The sequence below is a fragment of the Aquila chrysaetos genome, chromosome 2 (genome assembly GCF_900496995.4).
Source record: "Aquila chrysaetos chrysaetos chromosome 2, bAquChr1.4, whole genome shotgun sequence".
NCBI classification, from domain to species: domain Eukaryota; kingdom Metazoa; phylum Chordata; class Aves; order Accipitriformes; family Accipitridae; genus Aquila; species Aquila chrysaetos.
The window spans coordinates 4,086,664-4,102,489 of record NC_044005.1 but is presented as its reverse complement, the minus strand read 5'-3'; the positions used below and the strand labels follow the sequence as shown (position 1 = coordinate 4,102,489).

Genomic DNA, 15,826 nt, shown 5'->3' with positions numbered 1-15,826 from the left:
TGTGACGCGGTGGCACTTTTGACAAGCATCATTCTGTTCACTTAACACTAGGTGTTTTTAAGAGGTTGTACGGAACACCAGCCTGTATGTGTGCGTGACTCCTGTAAGTATTCTCTAGGTTGGCTTTAATACCCAGCGTAGCCTGCATTTCTACTTCCTCGATGGGCGTGTGTAGCAAAACAAATCACGGAGTGCTTGGTTAGGGTAGGATGAAGGAGCTGTGGTAAGCTTTGGGAAGTTTCATGAGAAATCAGGCTTCAATCTTGTGAAACTCATCGCATTTCCTTAGTGTCTTCCAAATTCTTCTCGCTCCAGCCTTCCCAGTGTCGGTAGACCTCTTTCAGTTCAACTATCCAACTTGTTTTTCAGTTTTTCAACTATGTAGTACCACAATATGTAACTCTTCTCACAGCAAAGGGAAATGGGAAACTTAACCTTCATGTTATAGTATGTATGTTATAGTGTTCTTTCCTGTTTTGACTGACTAATACTGTACAAGTCCCTCAGTTGAAACTGAGAAATCAGTTGAAAGAGAGAAATCAAATCCAGCCATGTTAGAAAGCATTATTTCCATCCTTATTAACGTGGATGAAATCTCTCCTTAGGTTGAGAATTTCTTCTGTATGGGATCTCCATTAGCAGTGTTTTTGGCATTGCGTGGCATCCGTCCAGGAAACAGCGGTAGTCAAGACCATATTCTGCCCAGAACAATTTGTAACCGCTTACTAAATATTTTTCATCCAACAGATCCAGTGGTGAGTTTTAATTGCAGTTGCAAGCCTTTACCGTGACTATTTTTAAGCATCAGCTGTGTGATAATGTGTGATCTTCAAAGCGTGTGAATCAACGCAAGCATGTTCCAGCACGGGACTATTTGTTAATGATTATCGTACCGTGTCTTGCTTTTCGTAACTGTAGTATAACAGTTCCTACAAATAATTGCCTTAAATACCATATACTTTGCTTCTCTTTTCATATTAATAAGTGTAAGATTCAAGATTACTCTTTTTTTTTTGCAAAGGCATAAGAAATAATCCTTCTCAGTGAAGTTCCAACTTGTGTTTAACTTACTGACTTCCATTAAACATCCTCTGTCCAAAGATAGTACTGCTGTTAAAACAAGGCTTCACAAGCAGTTTACAGGATACTGTAGAAAAACAAAGACACTGGTTTTTTCCCAAAGGGTCCTGAGGAAGAGATTGTTAGAGGGAGGGGTAGTGCTTGGGAGGGCACTATTAGTATAGCTTCAGCCTGTCCTTATACTCTTTCATAGGCAGCCAGTGTTCGCTGTTATCAAAGGCAGGATGCTGGAACTTTGATCTGCATCATCTTGGCAACTGCTTTGATGCAAGCTTGATTCGGGCTTTCATGCTTACTATAGAATAGTAATTTGGGGATACTTCTGTGTTTAAACTCTACCTGAATCTGAGTATATTCAGACTTCAATCCAAACGTGCTGGTTCTGCTCATCTCAAGATCTTGTTCAGCTCCAGCTACTCCAAAACCAGAATTTTCCTGGGATATCTAGGGCGACTGGTTAGGCTGCAATCTGTGGTCCCACTCTGCAAATAGTAACTTTACTTAGTTTTAAGATAAAGAAGTGCAGAGTGCTTTTCTACATCTAAGTAAACCAAGGAAAATAAAGAATCAATAGAAAATGATTTTTTTTAATAAGCACACCAATTCATGGTTTGCACAGGGATCAATGAAGAGTATTAAACAAACTGTTTACATAGCCAGTTCCCCTCTCTCTCTGTTGTGTTGTGCAGAATCAGCTTAAGTGTATATAAAGTTTGCTCTGTCGGTGCATAATAACAAACATCTGTTGACAGTAACTTGTGTGTTCGTAACACTGTGTAGTAGAAGTGTTGCAGCGAAATGTGCTAGTGAATGCACAAGCAACTGGGCAGCTAATATATCTTCCAGGCTATGAAAATAAAGGTGAACCAGAAGATTCCACCACCATTCTGTCACTTTTTAGGCTTCACTTGTTACAGATATTTTGGATTTGAGGTTGGAGAGGACTCTCTATGGGAAGGGAATGTGATTTTTTTCAGTCTTGAAACTCAGGATTTTCTTTTCTGAATTACCCTTGCAGGCCTATAGATTAGAACCTTTAATTCTGAAACACTACAGCAACATTTCGCCTGTCCAGATCCACTGGTACAACACTGCAAACCCTCTACCTTATGAGCATATGAAGCCAAGTTTTCTCAACCCAACAAAAGAACCTACCTCAGTTACTGATAGCGAAAGTGTTTCAACTGTACCGAGCCCAACCACTTCACCAGTCATGGTTCGACGCCACTATGGGGAGTCCATAACAAATATAGGCAAAGCAAGTATATTAGGTAATTGTTCTTTATGTCCTTTGTTTTATATATAGGACCTTCTTGTAGAGCTTCACCGCTCCGTGGTGTGGTGTTTGAGGTGCAGCCATAAGCAAACTATTCCTGGCTGGTTCAGTTTGTTCTGTATAGGTGTATGGCTTGTTTTAATCCCAACTGACATTTACTTTGACGGAAAGACAGTTTACGTACACTGGAGTCAAGGCTTGCGGGGAGAGGATGTGGGTCAGGGAGTTATGCTATTGCTGCCTTATTGTTTTCTGCCTTATTGAAGTAACATCCTGGTGATTTAATAGTTTCCACTCTACTTCATGGAAAAAAAAAAATTAAAGCTTATTTTGTGACTACATTTTCTGGTATTGGCAAATAGGAGAAAAATCTCCCTACGTATGCTATTATGGTTACATTTAACTCATGATTTTACAATAGGAAATTGAGGCTGTTTTAATATGAAGCCTGTCCCCTTCTGGCTTTCTGATTCAAAACAAGCCCTGGTTTAAGTGAGCTTAAATTCACTTTCACTGGAGCTTATATTTGAGCACGCACTTGCAGTTTTTGTTGACTCAAGGCTTTTCTTTAGCTCTGTATGTGGGATTTGGAAGAAGGCTTGTGCCAGCAATCTTCCCAATCAAATAAGTAAAGTATATAAAAGCACTTTAGTCCTTGAGTAGAAATAGGACGTATTTCAAAGCGGGGTTGCTTTTTGCTGTGTTACTATAGTAACTTTAATGTCTTGTCCATGAGGTGGCAGCAAAGTCGGCAGAAAACATCATATATCTGTTCTTAACTTTTACACCGCTCTTCCTGAGCAGCCAAAATAGTCCTTTTAAAGGATGATACAGCATTTCTAAATGTCTGTAAGGGTGATGCCAACATAAGGACCCTTAATGAGAGGAATGTCTTAAATGCCCTGATGGGATTCTTATGTGCAGAAGGTACTAACGTTGTTATAAAGCATTTTTGTCTTGGACTTTTTATGAAAGAGGAATTACAAGATATCTATAAAAATACCAGATCTCTTGCTGCAGAAGTGTTCTCATGTATTTTTGTTCCCCTAACTACAGTTTCCAAATTATAGCCTTTGCTTGTACGCTAGATTAGTCTCACGATAAACAGTGTACACTTAAGTCAGATAAGCCGTTCCCACCCTAGAAAAGCATGAATAGTGTTTTCCTTCATCTGTCGCTCATCTCTGACTGATGAATGCTACAGTGACTTTAATTTGCAGTTTGATTTAGCTGCCCTTGTGCTTGGTTGTTTGTTTTTTTTTTTCCTCCGTGCTGGATGCAGGAGCTGCAAGTATTGGGAAGGGCCTCGGCGGGATGCTTTTTTCAAGATTCGGTCGTTCTAGTACAACCGCCCCACAGACACTCGAGACGGGAAAAGATGGAGCCGAGGGGGACGACAAGAAGGCCACAACTGTTGGGACACCGCCTTTCCCGCACAGCAGCTCGGGCTTTCTCGAACCCACAGGTTAGTGATGAGTCCACCTTACAAACCCTCTGGAAACAAGACCTTTAGTGAGCTGCATCCGTATGTTGTGGGAGGCTGGAAATACCATAACAACATATGCCGCTATTTAATTTTGTTGGTTTGCTCTAAAGTGATAAATATTGAATCTGTTCCTGCTTTTTCAATCTCTTAAGGCTGTCCAAGGACCGACTCTCTGTTCTCCCTTTAACCTTTTTTTCCTCTTAAAGGAGGTTTATCTGTATATGTGTTTGTACATACATGTACACCATATATATATGCATGTGTGAGTTTTGGCTAATGAGATCTGCATATCAGTAGTTCCTAGACTCCCACTAGGAAAAGCAATATAATTGCTGCAGAGAATCCCCCTCACCATTTATCATAAAATGGATTTATTAAATTTCCCCATACATTTGCAATTCTGAAGCAATCTGGATTTAAAGGCACTTATGACTGGAAACAGAAGCTGCCCTTGTCCTGATCTGAACCGCCCAGAACAGAAAGTGCAATTTTAGCAGCTGGTTTTTTGGAAAAGTATAGGTACTTCCTTTACAGAAATTCGTACTTGATTTTGTTTCTAAACTTCTCATTGGCACTGTTGCAAGGCGGGGGTTTTTGCAATCTACGGAGTCACAAGTATGTTGTAGCTTGTGATAGCGTTCACATGATACATTGCTGTCCACTCATCACCGCTAATTTCAACAGATAACCTGAGTCAGTATTTGAGGACAGAGACTTTGTTTTAAACTTGGAGAAAATAGAGTGGCGTGACCGCGAATCTTGCGGAGCTGCCGATGAGGTCCTTTCGGGGGCGGTTTGGCACGTCAAGGGCCTTCTGCACGGTTCCCGCATCCCTCTCTGCTGCAAGCCCGTCCCTGCTCCATAGAAGGAGACCGTGGAGCGGAGGCCAGCGAGGCTGTAAGCTGAATGATGCAATCTGCAGCCAAAGTATTTGCTTCTGAGGGCGGCCGCTCGGCTTGCGGTGGGGTTTGGCTGCCTCCCAAGCTCCTGTAAACGGCCTCTCGTCAGAGGGAGACAGAGTCGTTCGGGGCGTCCTTCCTGCAAAGCCACTGGGTTTTTTTGAATATCTGCGTCTTAGTGGAAATGACTGCGGTCGTCTCCTGGTATTCGAAGGCTCTGAGTCCCTCTCCTTGCTGCGTCTGCAAAGCGGTGCGATGCCCCTGTGAAAACACGAAGGCACACGTCGTTCCCCGAGTGCTGCTGTGCCGTGACGGTGGCAGCGCTCGTGCGATGCTCCCTTTATGCGCCCTTTGAGCCAAGTATTAAAATTCCTCGAAACTGGCTTTGATAAATGGCTGCATTTTTTACTCAATATGGGGGTTTGGCTTTTGTAGCTAAGCAGGCTTTTAGTTTTGTCCTTTTTATTCCGTTGCTCCTTGTAGAGATTTTCTAACCGCTAAAGTGCCTTAACAATAGGTTAGCCATTGGCCCAGTTAAACATGCAGTGAAAATTGCTTTGAATGTGGTATTAATCAAAGCAGCCATTGAAATGAAAGGATAACTGCTGAAATATATTAGGAATAATCTGGAAACGAAAAAGGCTAGTGCTGTGTAGGGACGGCTGGTTTTCAGAACAGGCTTGTAATATTGGGTGTAGTCTCCCTGTATACCCACTAAAGATGCGAGAATTCCATTTATTTCAGAAAGTTCTGAGCATCCACCTTCTGAAAGTCAGTGTTTCCTAATGGGGCCTCAATGTTTGCTGGATACTTCTGGGTAGTTATCATAAGGAGCATAAATAAATGTATTTATATAGTTACTATAAGGAAAACAGCTGCTTTAAAAAATGCCAGTGTTTTCCAAGCTTTAGGTTTAGTTTCTTCCCCCCTCCCCCAAACTAAGCACCACTCTTAGATCAGGCTTCTGCTAAATGCATATGCATCAAAATGTATGTACGTATTAGTAAAAATCACAGTTGTCTTAAGTGAGTGTACTGTTAAATGTAAACACAGAGACATTATGTGTATTTTATATACAACAAGTAGAATCAGAACCCAAAGCTGACGGAAAAACATGCCGGTGTTTTTTCTTCTGCTGACATACAATTCTAACACCCTTTTTGTTTCTTGTTCAATTTCTAGTGGAACTGGAGCACAGGATTGATTTTGAGCTCAGAGAAGGTCTCGTGGAGAGCAGATACTGGTCCGCAGTCACATCACACACTGCCTATTGGTCATCTCTGGATATTGCTCTTTTCCTTCTAACCTTCATGTACAAGCACGACCAAGAAGATACTGACAAATCCAATTTAGACGCTATTTGAAATTTTGACTGGGGATGGGGCGGGATGGGAAAGGAAATTTTAAAACAAATGGCACAAAACTGATGTTTTACTGTTGAACTGCAGTATATATGGCATGGAGGTTTCAGGTTTAAGTGCATGTTTGGATTTTTTCCTATTTCTGAAGAGCAAAAATGATTTGTATTTAAAAGCACTTTATAGTTTTAAACATTTTGCAGTGCTTAATTAGACCTGAAATGATTCCAAATTCTTGTTAACTTTGACTGTATAAAAAGCCAATACAACGTGTAGCATCCCATAAGCACGGTTGTGTGGTGTGCTTGGGTGACATACTTGTTAATGACCATAATTGCTGTTTAGTTCATTAAAGTATAAAAGATTAGTTGATTAAAAAAAACTAAATTAATTTCCATTAACAAAAATATATGTTAGATACAAACCTAAAACTGCCATGTTCTGATGTTTTATGTATCAGTAAATAACAAACAGTGGTGTCATTTTTCTAGGACTTTGTTCAGCTCCACATCCTATTATCCACAGTACCGTTGAAAGACCATTCTGACTGCTGGCTTCTGAGGGCGTATTATACGTGACACATTTAGTAACTAATGCTGAAAAAAGCATGAAGCAAATATTTGAAATACTGTAATTATAATTTATTATTATCTCTAATTGTTTCATTTTATTCCAGTGTATAAAACATTACTTTTTTACTGGTTTCTTTTGACATAATTTAAGAACCACATTTATTTTCTACAGTGTTAAGACTTTTTCTCAGAAATACATATCTTTGTACTACTATTCAAATGAATATATGGACACTGTGGCACACTTTAAGTATTTTTTCATTAAAAATAAATATTTGTGGTTTCACACAAATGACATCAGTCACGTTCTTCTCAAAGGTAAGTAACTGCCTTTGCTTTTTAGGTCCCAAGTGCTTCTCAGGCACGTGAAGGTTTTGACCTCACATTAGACTTGGTCTGCAGAGGATCCAGCTGTCTTTCGCTTACCATTATTAAATGTATATACGTGCGTGTGCATTTGTATAAAAATGTATGTATGTGTATATTTATGCGCAAGGATCCCATCAAGAGGAAAGAGCAGCATAAAATAAACTTGGTGGGGCCTGAGAGTACCAGAGCTTAGATTAGGTTTCTATCTGAAACTAATTCAGGAGAAGTCAAGAGAGAAGTGTTGTGATGAAAGGAAATAATCTCCAAATGAAACACTAAAAGGTCACTGTTGAGATTTTAAAACAACGTGGAAGGCGCTGGAATAGAAGTGTCAGATATATGGCCTCTGGGCTGCCTCTGGCTGAGGTATTTATGATCTGTATGGCATATGGGAAGCTGCAGAATCTTAATTTTTGTTAAAAAAAATTATCAGGCTGTGGCGTTGGTGAATAGCGGTGTTCTCAGTGTTAACAGGTGTGGCAACATCAGCTCACCGCACCAGCAGACAGCCTCAGCCAGTGACTCGGAGATGTGGAAACCACCCAGACGTCCCCTTCTGAAATTCTGGGGGGAGAGGGTGGCTCTTCTCCCGAATAGTATTGCTCGGGCTGTTTTTTGTTTCCCTGGTCCGTGGTGCAATGGGGAAGGAATTGGGAGCTAGGCTTGTGTGTTGAGGTTATGGATTTAGGACTAATTATGGAGGAAGAAAAAACAATGCAAAGAGAAAGGGAAGGGAGGACTGGAGGGGAATGGGAAGAAGGTGACAGAAACAGCGCTACTAGAAATGCAGTGAACCAATACTCAACAAAGATGTTCAGGTGGTGTAAAGGATGTTGCTTCAGTGTGGATATCTGAAAAAATCCATCTAGCCTCATTGAATTGTAACTCTCCTGCCTGACATGTTTACCTTGGTTGATGAACAATCATAAAAAATTAAAATAACCCTCTAAGAGAAGGAAGCTTGGCACCTCTGCTCCAGAAAACAGGCTTTTGTTTACATTACTGGTTTTGCAGATAAGTTGTTTAATCAGCTCTTCCTAATTAGGAGAACTTAAACATAAAAGGAGAACCCCCTTTTAAATTTAGAACGTGTAAAACATTTCCAAATGTGCATGGTTTGTGTTTCAGTACTTTGAGTTGGATCATGTCACTGCTGAGTTATCCCCTTACACTACTGGATCTACACTAGATCTCTTTCTAAACGCTGTAAACAAAAGGGGGTTAATTCCTATAATTCTTGTGGTCTGTGTAAACTCTGCCGTTGTCCAGAACATGTTTCAGATTTATGGAATAGCTGCTCCCCTCACATCAGAACGTGCTGGTACTTGCTGACTGCTCTCCATATAAGGGATGAGATCCTACTTTTATGTGCGTACCCCTTGGTAAATCAGGGAGCAGATAGAGCTGAGAAGTAAACCATATCGCTGGTAGGAGAAGGGATAATAAGGACCAATACCTGTTCATCGCTTTGCATTTTTCCTGAGTTAATGGACATATTCTGTTCGAATTTGTAACTTCGTGGAACGTCTACTAATCTCCAAGCTTAAATACAAGGATAAAACATACCTCGAAAGAATAAATGGAGATCTATTCTAAAGTGTATGCAAAGATGTTAAGCATGCTGTGGGCAGACTTTCATCTTTTTAATCCTCAAAAAAGATCTCTTATCCTCCTGCAAAGACAAAATACTATTTGAAAATTAAATTTTGAAGTTGTTAGAAAAAGGGTTGCCCCATTTCTGTTCTGCAGTGTAACACAGATTCAAGTAGGGTCACACCTCTGCATGCTAGAGGCTAAATTTCATGCTTAAAACTTTCTGGTCAGATGGTCCATGGCATAATATAGAGCTGGAATGTCCTGGCTTCCAATTACTGACTTGTTTTCTTCTGCAAGAACAATGTTTAGCTTTACAGGCTGTGTTGACTGGTGGTTTTTCTTGAGAAACCAAGATAAGGGAAATGTACTGCACTGTTGTCAGTCTTCTGACTGATACTGAGCTGTTTTCTGAAACTTGCCCTTGAGTGCTTTGCCCAAATCTGACGCTCCCAGGTTTTTTGCTACAAGGTCATTTTTGCAGATAAATCATCTTCAATTTTTTTTTTTTTTCCTGAATTCCATCCCGTTGCTTCTAATTATTCTGTCATGTTTTTACTACAACCTCCCTTCCCCTCTATGTGCTCTCTCTGCTTTTATTGCCAGTGTTTCTGGAGTTAGAGGCCCTTTGCTTTATTTCACTGTGAAAGTCTAGCTGGCCAATTTCAATTGTTTTATCTCCTTTCCTAATTAGTATTATCAGGCTGAACTGAAACATGTTTCATATTCTTATATTTATGTATTACGCCTGGTTGCCATCTCTTCCTCCTTCACGGTTTTCTGTTGTCCTGTTGCTCGTTTCCCGTGCTGCTTGTCAGTCGAGCTGACTCTACACGTAGCTAAATCGGTGGGGATTGATTTTTTTCAAGTTGAGTTCATGAATCACTATGTCAACTGTTTGCAGTTAGATAGTTAATGTATATTTGTGTGCCCTCTGCCCAGCAAGTTTATTTGAAATTCATTGTTTCCCATTTTTCCGTTATTAGCTTGGAGATTAGGTTTCTGCCTCCGCATATCATTTTTCTACTGAAGTCGGACTGCAGGTGATTGACCCATGGTGTTTTACAGGGTCATCTCCCCTGTCTCTGCCCCACGTCTTCAGTGACCGTCAGGGGTTCAGTAAGCTTTTACACACCCAGGCCCAGTAATAGACTGCCACATGTACGGAGTAATTTTCAGTTTTCCAAGCGTTATCTTACTGGTTGCTCTCCATCTGCAATTGTAGTGAGTACTTTTCATTGCTTCCCCAGAGTCCGTGCCTATTGTCTTTGCTGATATTGCGAAAAGCTTTAAAATCTTTTTTTAAAATGTCACCCATGTGGTTTATCGGATGGACTTCAGCCTGATGTTTTTCTTGCATTCCATGTTTGATCTGCATTTACTAATCATTTTTCACAAAATCAAACTTTCTCTTGGTTTAGCTTTTCCCTCCCTCTTCTGAAGCATTTGGTTTTCATTTCTGCTTTGATTTCTGTCCACTGGAATTTCTGTCCACTGAAGCTTGCTTCGTGAATGTTTGAGCATAGCCTGTGCATCCTCAAGACTTGAAGTGGAAACTTTGAAACCCGCTTGAAACCCAAGAGGCACATCGTACCGTTGTGATGCCGGAGACTTCTCCTGAAAGCTCAGCATCCGCAAAGCCCAGCTGGATGTGTTTAGCTTTCAGGATGGCTTTGCATGTTCTCTCTTCACTGCGTTTGTGTCTTCCATCAGTCAGCTTAACTCTGGGACCGACAAAATGTTTTCTATTGTTGTCAATGAATTTTGGCATGTTGGTGAGCAGTGGATCTGGGCTGACCTCTCCCAGGACTGGTTCCTTGCTCTTTGGGTTTCTCCTGGCTCCCTTGAGGCCCATTTGACCCACACTTTGCTATAGATGTCACAACGGTTTGTGTTTCTCTGCATGCCATTGCAGAAGCACTTAAAACTGCATGCCCAGCTCCTGATGCTGACAGCGTGTTGACACCGTCTCCTCTTCCAAAGAATAAGAGGAGAAGTCCTAAGCCGTGGAGAGAAATGGCTGGCTATCAAAGTTTCAGTTCACCCTGGAGGTCAGTGCCCTCTGGTCCCATTGGAAAGCAAATTCCAACATCAGCCTTTTCCCCTGAAAATGCCCCGTCTCCCCAGCTGCAGTTGCAGCAGCTCTTGACTAGCAGACCTTGGCCAATCCTTTCCCTTCAAGAGTGAAAAGTCAATGAGTCCCCTGCAAGCATGAGATGTCCCAGAAGCAATCCCTTGTGGTTTTGAAATCCTCGCCGATTTATCCAAAGAGAGGGGTTTCATATGACAATTCTGTGGGCATCTGGCACAGATTAACTTCTCTGTTTCTTAAATAAAATACCATTTCTTGCAGCTACTCTGCCTGTTCCCTGGTGCCTCATTGCTTGTAAGTGTGGACATGGGAGAGGTGAAGTGCAAAATTCTCTACAGACTGCAGCCCTGACCGGACCCTCGTACTCCAAGGACCCCACGTCCAATTTGTTGTTCTTGCTGGTTTTACGGCTCCTTCAGTTATCTCCTTGGAAGTCAGTATCTCATCTCAGAGTGGTCTCATACTTTGTACTTAAAGAGCAGCTACTTAAAGGGTCTTACCATTTCAGCATACTCCTTGATAAAGAAGAACCTTGACTTCCATTTTAAAATGGAATTTTCAAGGATGTTTGTGCCAAAGCATCTCAGGTTTGGGGGTTTTACTACTTCCTTCAGTTTATAAGAAGGCTCCTTTAACTTGGGTTTTGAACTCATAACTGTTTCAAGCAGAAATTAACCTTATCCAGTGCTTTATGAATCCAGATTTTTTTCTCTCTGATATGATATCACTGGTAATCTGACAAACCACCTCAAGCTACCAACGTGGTCCTGCTTATACTACTTCTCTAACAGCCAGATCCCAACCTGGCCGAAACAAAGGTCTTCCCTTGACTTTGCTGAGTGTTGGATCGTGTTCCGAGTGCCTTTAGTGCTTGTCGCTCTTCCCACCGTTTCTTAGGTGAACATGTATAATATGGATTAGGTGGGGGAATAAAAAGGCTTTGGCATTTAGGTTGCCAGCTGGCCAGCACTGAACCCTTGAGTGTCTCGAGCAGGGAGATCACGCTGTGATCCGTGTTGGCCTCCGTGTACTGCCGCGTGCTCCGGATTATGCCCAACAGCCTCTCGGCAAGCAGAGGGTTGAATTCTGGTTTTCTGTTCATATTCCCCTGCCTGCAAAGCCCAGACTGGTTGGAAACCAAAGCCACAGGAAGGGGGAAAGGAGGGCAGCTCTTCTGATTTTGAATTTGTGATATCTTTCCACCTACTGCTGTCTCCCACACCTACCCAAAACTAAAAACTTGAGTTTGTGCCACCACCGGAAAGAGGCTGACGGACCACATTGCCTCTGGTGTATTTTCACAACTTGTGTTTTCAGAACTGAGTCACCGGGGTTTTGGGGCTCCAAATATTCAGGTTTTGCAGGGTGAGGACCCAGCAGGCTGGGGATGGAGACAATTTTGATTACCCTCAGCAGCGGAAAAGGCAATTGCGAATGAGCACGGGCGGAGGAGCTGGTGTAAATGGATGTGGTCTCAGGGCGGTGATGCTTGTGAAACCCGGGTGCTGAGTCGGTCGGTGCTGCAAAAGCCATCCTGCAAGGAGGGAACGGGGCTTCCCCCTCGCCGCGGTTTGCCGTGGGGCTTCTGCAAGCCCCGCGTTTTGTTTCTGGGAGTCCAGCTGGGCAGGAACAGGCTCCCCGCCGGCTCCCGGGGTAGGTGTTTCCTGTTGTGAAACAGCATGGAAATGCAAAATGGCAAAAATCTCTGCGAGATGAGAGGAGCCCTCTGAAACGTGCACAGATGGGTTATCTTCCCACCTTTTCATCCCGCTCCCATTCCGTTGAGCCGAAGGGCCGAATGAGGAGCGTGCACGTTTTCAGTCTAAAACCGTCAATGTCCTGCTCTGATAACTTCCCAGGATGTTTAATCCTGCAGGATTTGTCAGAAATTTTCACATTCATAATTACTTTTAAGTAACCGATACTTAAGTTTAAAAATAGCTTAATGTACTTTCAGCGTTGCTAGGTGTGCTTTCAGTAAGGAAATGGTCAGACCTATTTGCAAAGAAGGACAGACCGCTTCCAAAACAAACACCATTTCTCTCCCAGCTGGTGTCTTACAGGAGAGTGTTCCAGCGATGCCACCGCTACGTTTCACCACTATTTCCCCAGCTAGTTTTACAGCTACTGGACCGTGAAGGGTCCTGCAGTTAATCTCTGTGCTTTGTATAAGGTGAGATACTGTCGGAAAAGGAATCTTTAAACAGCTTGGATGTGGCACTGGTGTTTAGCCTCATGTGCTTTGCAGGAAGGGCTTATACTGAAACAGCAGCTGAATAGCCTGTGTTTACAAAGCACGTTAGGATGGGACAGTTATGTCTCTTGGCACACTCATCAGGGTTTCTCCTTTATGCTTACCAGACTGCCCCTTGCATGCAATTGAGTGTGGGTTTTTTTCATTTGCATATAAACCGGAGTATTAAAAATCAGCAGGGGGAAGGGAGGGGAGGTGAAGCTGCTTTGTGGTGGTTGCAGAAAAGGGAAGAGGGTAGAAATGTTCCTTCCAACGATGCGTGCTCTGCTGTCACGAAAGAAACCTGCGATCTCCTCCGTGTTGGAGAGACCACATCTGCATTTGGGGGTAGTGAGGAGGAGGGGGGAAGAAAAAACAGGCAGGAGAAGCGCTGATTAAATCAAGGCAAATCTTGGCAGCGATACGGAACAGCCTGATGCGTATCAGCCAGCACGTGTTCAACACATGTTGTAGCTTGATGCTCCCATCAGGAGACGTGGGCGCAAGGCGGATGGCAGCGAGCAGGACGAGAGCTACGGACTTTTTCTTCCTCGAGGGGCTCAGTCCTGCGCCTGCCCCCAGCACCCCCTTATTCTTTGGGGTTGAGCGATCCCTTCTCACTCACCGTGAGCACACCTGGACGAAGGTACTGCTGCTGCTCACCCAAAACATCGCTGTCGCAAGGCTTGTCCTGGTGGGATTTAATCGCTCCGGTGACAGCACTCAGCCCGGGGACGGTCCTGCAAGGCAGCCTGTGTCCTAGCCGCTTAGACGGGATCTCCCAGAACCGGAGCAGGGAGCCCACGGCGTACGTGTGTGTCTCCAGGGAACTGAAACCCCTTTCTGAGCCCGTCCCGATCCTAAGGGTTATCTGGTGCACGGTCTCCAGCCCATTTTCGGCGGGCAGCCTCTAAGGAGCAGCTGGGCTGCGGTTCCATGCTAGGGCAACAGGAGCCTTCGCTTCCCCATCCAGAGATGCCGAAACTTGGATGCTGATGGATGGCTCAAGTCAGGAGGGACTGATGTGTCTTGTCTGACCTCCTGCAGGCGATAGCTTCCCACCCAGCATCGCCAGGCTGCTTTCTAGGGATTATTCACTCTCTTTCCCAAGTCACGGGGCTGACCAAGCCTTACAGCTTTGACATCTGCAACCACAAAGTCTTGGGAAAAAAGATGTTGAAGACTGGCTGCTTCAGACTGCCTCTCTGCAGTCAATTTTGATTCTGAATAGCTTTAGCAAGTGTCGGTGCCTGAAAACCTCTGCAGACCATGTTGGCCCTGCATTCTGCGATGCAGATTCTTTATTCTTCATTCTAGCTACCCAAAGAAAATCAGAGTTGTATGGATCTTGCAGCAAATGTTTTGCCAATTTCTAGTTATATTTCATAATCATAATGGCATTCTCGGCCTCCTCAGATTTATGATTTATGGTGACATGTTTGCAGCCTTCTGGGGGAAGCAAGAGCTCTGGATGCAAGCTGTTTCTGTGAAAGCATTAAGGTCCTCCTGAGTTTATTCTGTGGTATCTGGAGAAAGCGTGTGCGTACGCGAGCAGGGATGCGTATATTCTGTGCATTATGTATGTCTGCAGAGTGCACTTGTTTCTCCACAGTCTAAGCCATGTTTAAATCAGGGCTTTAAAATGAGCCTAAAAGCTTCTGCAAAATAATTTTACCCTCTCCAAACAATTCAGATAATTAACTGGCTAAATCGGTTCTTGCTGACTCTCCCTGAAGATACCCCTCCTGAACAAGATTTTTCTTTAGATTTGGATGAAACGCAACAGTTGAGTCATGACTTTTCTCTCTGGCTCGGCTGCTGGAGTGGGGAATGTTGTTCACAATATTGGCTGTTGCCATATGCTTTTTTCATCAAGTAAAAGGGTGCAACTTTCTGCTTCCCCCTCCACTGACTCACTCCCCAAATATGTTTCTGGTTAGGATGCCTTGTGACTTCTTCCTGACATAAGGTTTTCTAGTTTGCAGTTAGCTTTGTGAATCACCTCCGTGAGCTCTAAAACATCCCAGCTCCTGGGAGGAGAGGACGGGTGTCCTGGAGAGCAAAGAGAGCAAAAAGTTGCTTACCTGGTTCTTGGATGCTTTGCGTGTTTAGTAGCTCTCCTGCCCCAGAAATGGTTTTCCAGAGGCTGGGCAGTCCTGCTCCGATGCCCGCCGGTGTCCTTCGCATGCTGATCGTTGTGCCTGGGCAGTCTAGGAAAAGCCCAAGGGAATCTCAAAGAGATCTCCCTTCTGGATTAGGTGAACTTGGCATTTGATCTGTTTGCAACGCGATACTTTTAGAATCGCTGTAAGTTAAGGAAGGGCGATGCTGGCTGCAAAATAGCTTAGAGGGACAGACAGACAGACGTGTCCCTTCCTGATTTCTTTTAAGGCATCGCACTCAGGCCTCCTTTTGCTGATCCCCAGAGCTCTCGGTGCAGTGACCTTCACCGCTGATGCCAAATTTCCTCCGAGAGGGCGAGTTAGGAGCACGGGGCTTTTGTCAGAGCCAACCCTGTGCTCCCAGCATCCTGCCCTTAGCAGCGGGGAGCTTCCAGCACTTGGCCAACAGAAGGAAACAGCTCCCCAAAAACGCAGACCATAAATCATTCGAATGATGCTTCCTGAACCTGACCTTGCAGAAAACAGGCTTGCATCTGCGAGCATGGGACTGGGTTCCTGAAAACCGATGTCCATCACGCCCTACTACTGACAGCTTGCTGCGGTAGGGCTGTAGGTGTACGTCCCATCCTCACCTCCCGAAGTCCTAACAGCCCAGGAGATGCCAGAGAGGCCAGGAAGAAGAGCTCGCCTCTTTTTCAGCTACAGGAACTGAGATGCTGAGAGTTAAGCAACTGGCCTGAAGCCA

The 15,826-nt window shown here is 43.6% G+C and overlaps 1 protein-coding gene and 1 long non-coding RNA gene across 2 annotated transcripts in view; one reads left to right on the top strand and one right to left on the bottom strand.

Moving 5' to 3' along the window:
* DDHD1 (DDHD domain containing 1) overlaps window positions 1-6,957 on the top strand; it is a 68,109-nt gene extending 61,152 nt beyond the window's left edge. Inside the window, exons 10-13 of the mRNA XM_030000591.2 lie at window positions 606-755; window positions 2,099-2,351; window positions 3,639-3,821; window positions 5,924-6,957. Coding sequence (XP_029856451.1) covers window positions 606-755; window positions 2,099-2,351; window positions 3,639-3,821; window positions 5,924-6,105 — 768 coding nt within the window. The 3' untranslated portion in view covers window positions 6,106-6,957. The remainder of the gene's footprint in view (window positions 1-605; window positions 756-2,098; window positions 2,352-3,638; window positions 3,822-5,923) is intronic.
* Window positions 4,197-15,129, bottom strand: LOC115335220. The gene is made up of 2 exons (XR_003921395.1): window positions 15,043-15,129; window positions 4,197-5,002 (listed from the first exon to the last, which is right to left on the bottom strand). It is a non-coding gene; the product is annotated as an uncharacterized LOC115335220 (long non-coding RNA).
* Between the last annotated feature and the right edge of the window lie 697 nt (window positions 15,130-15,826).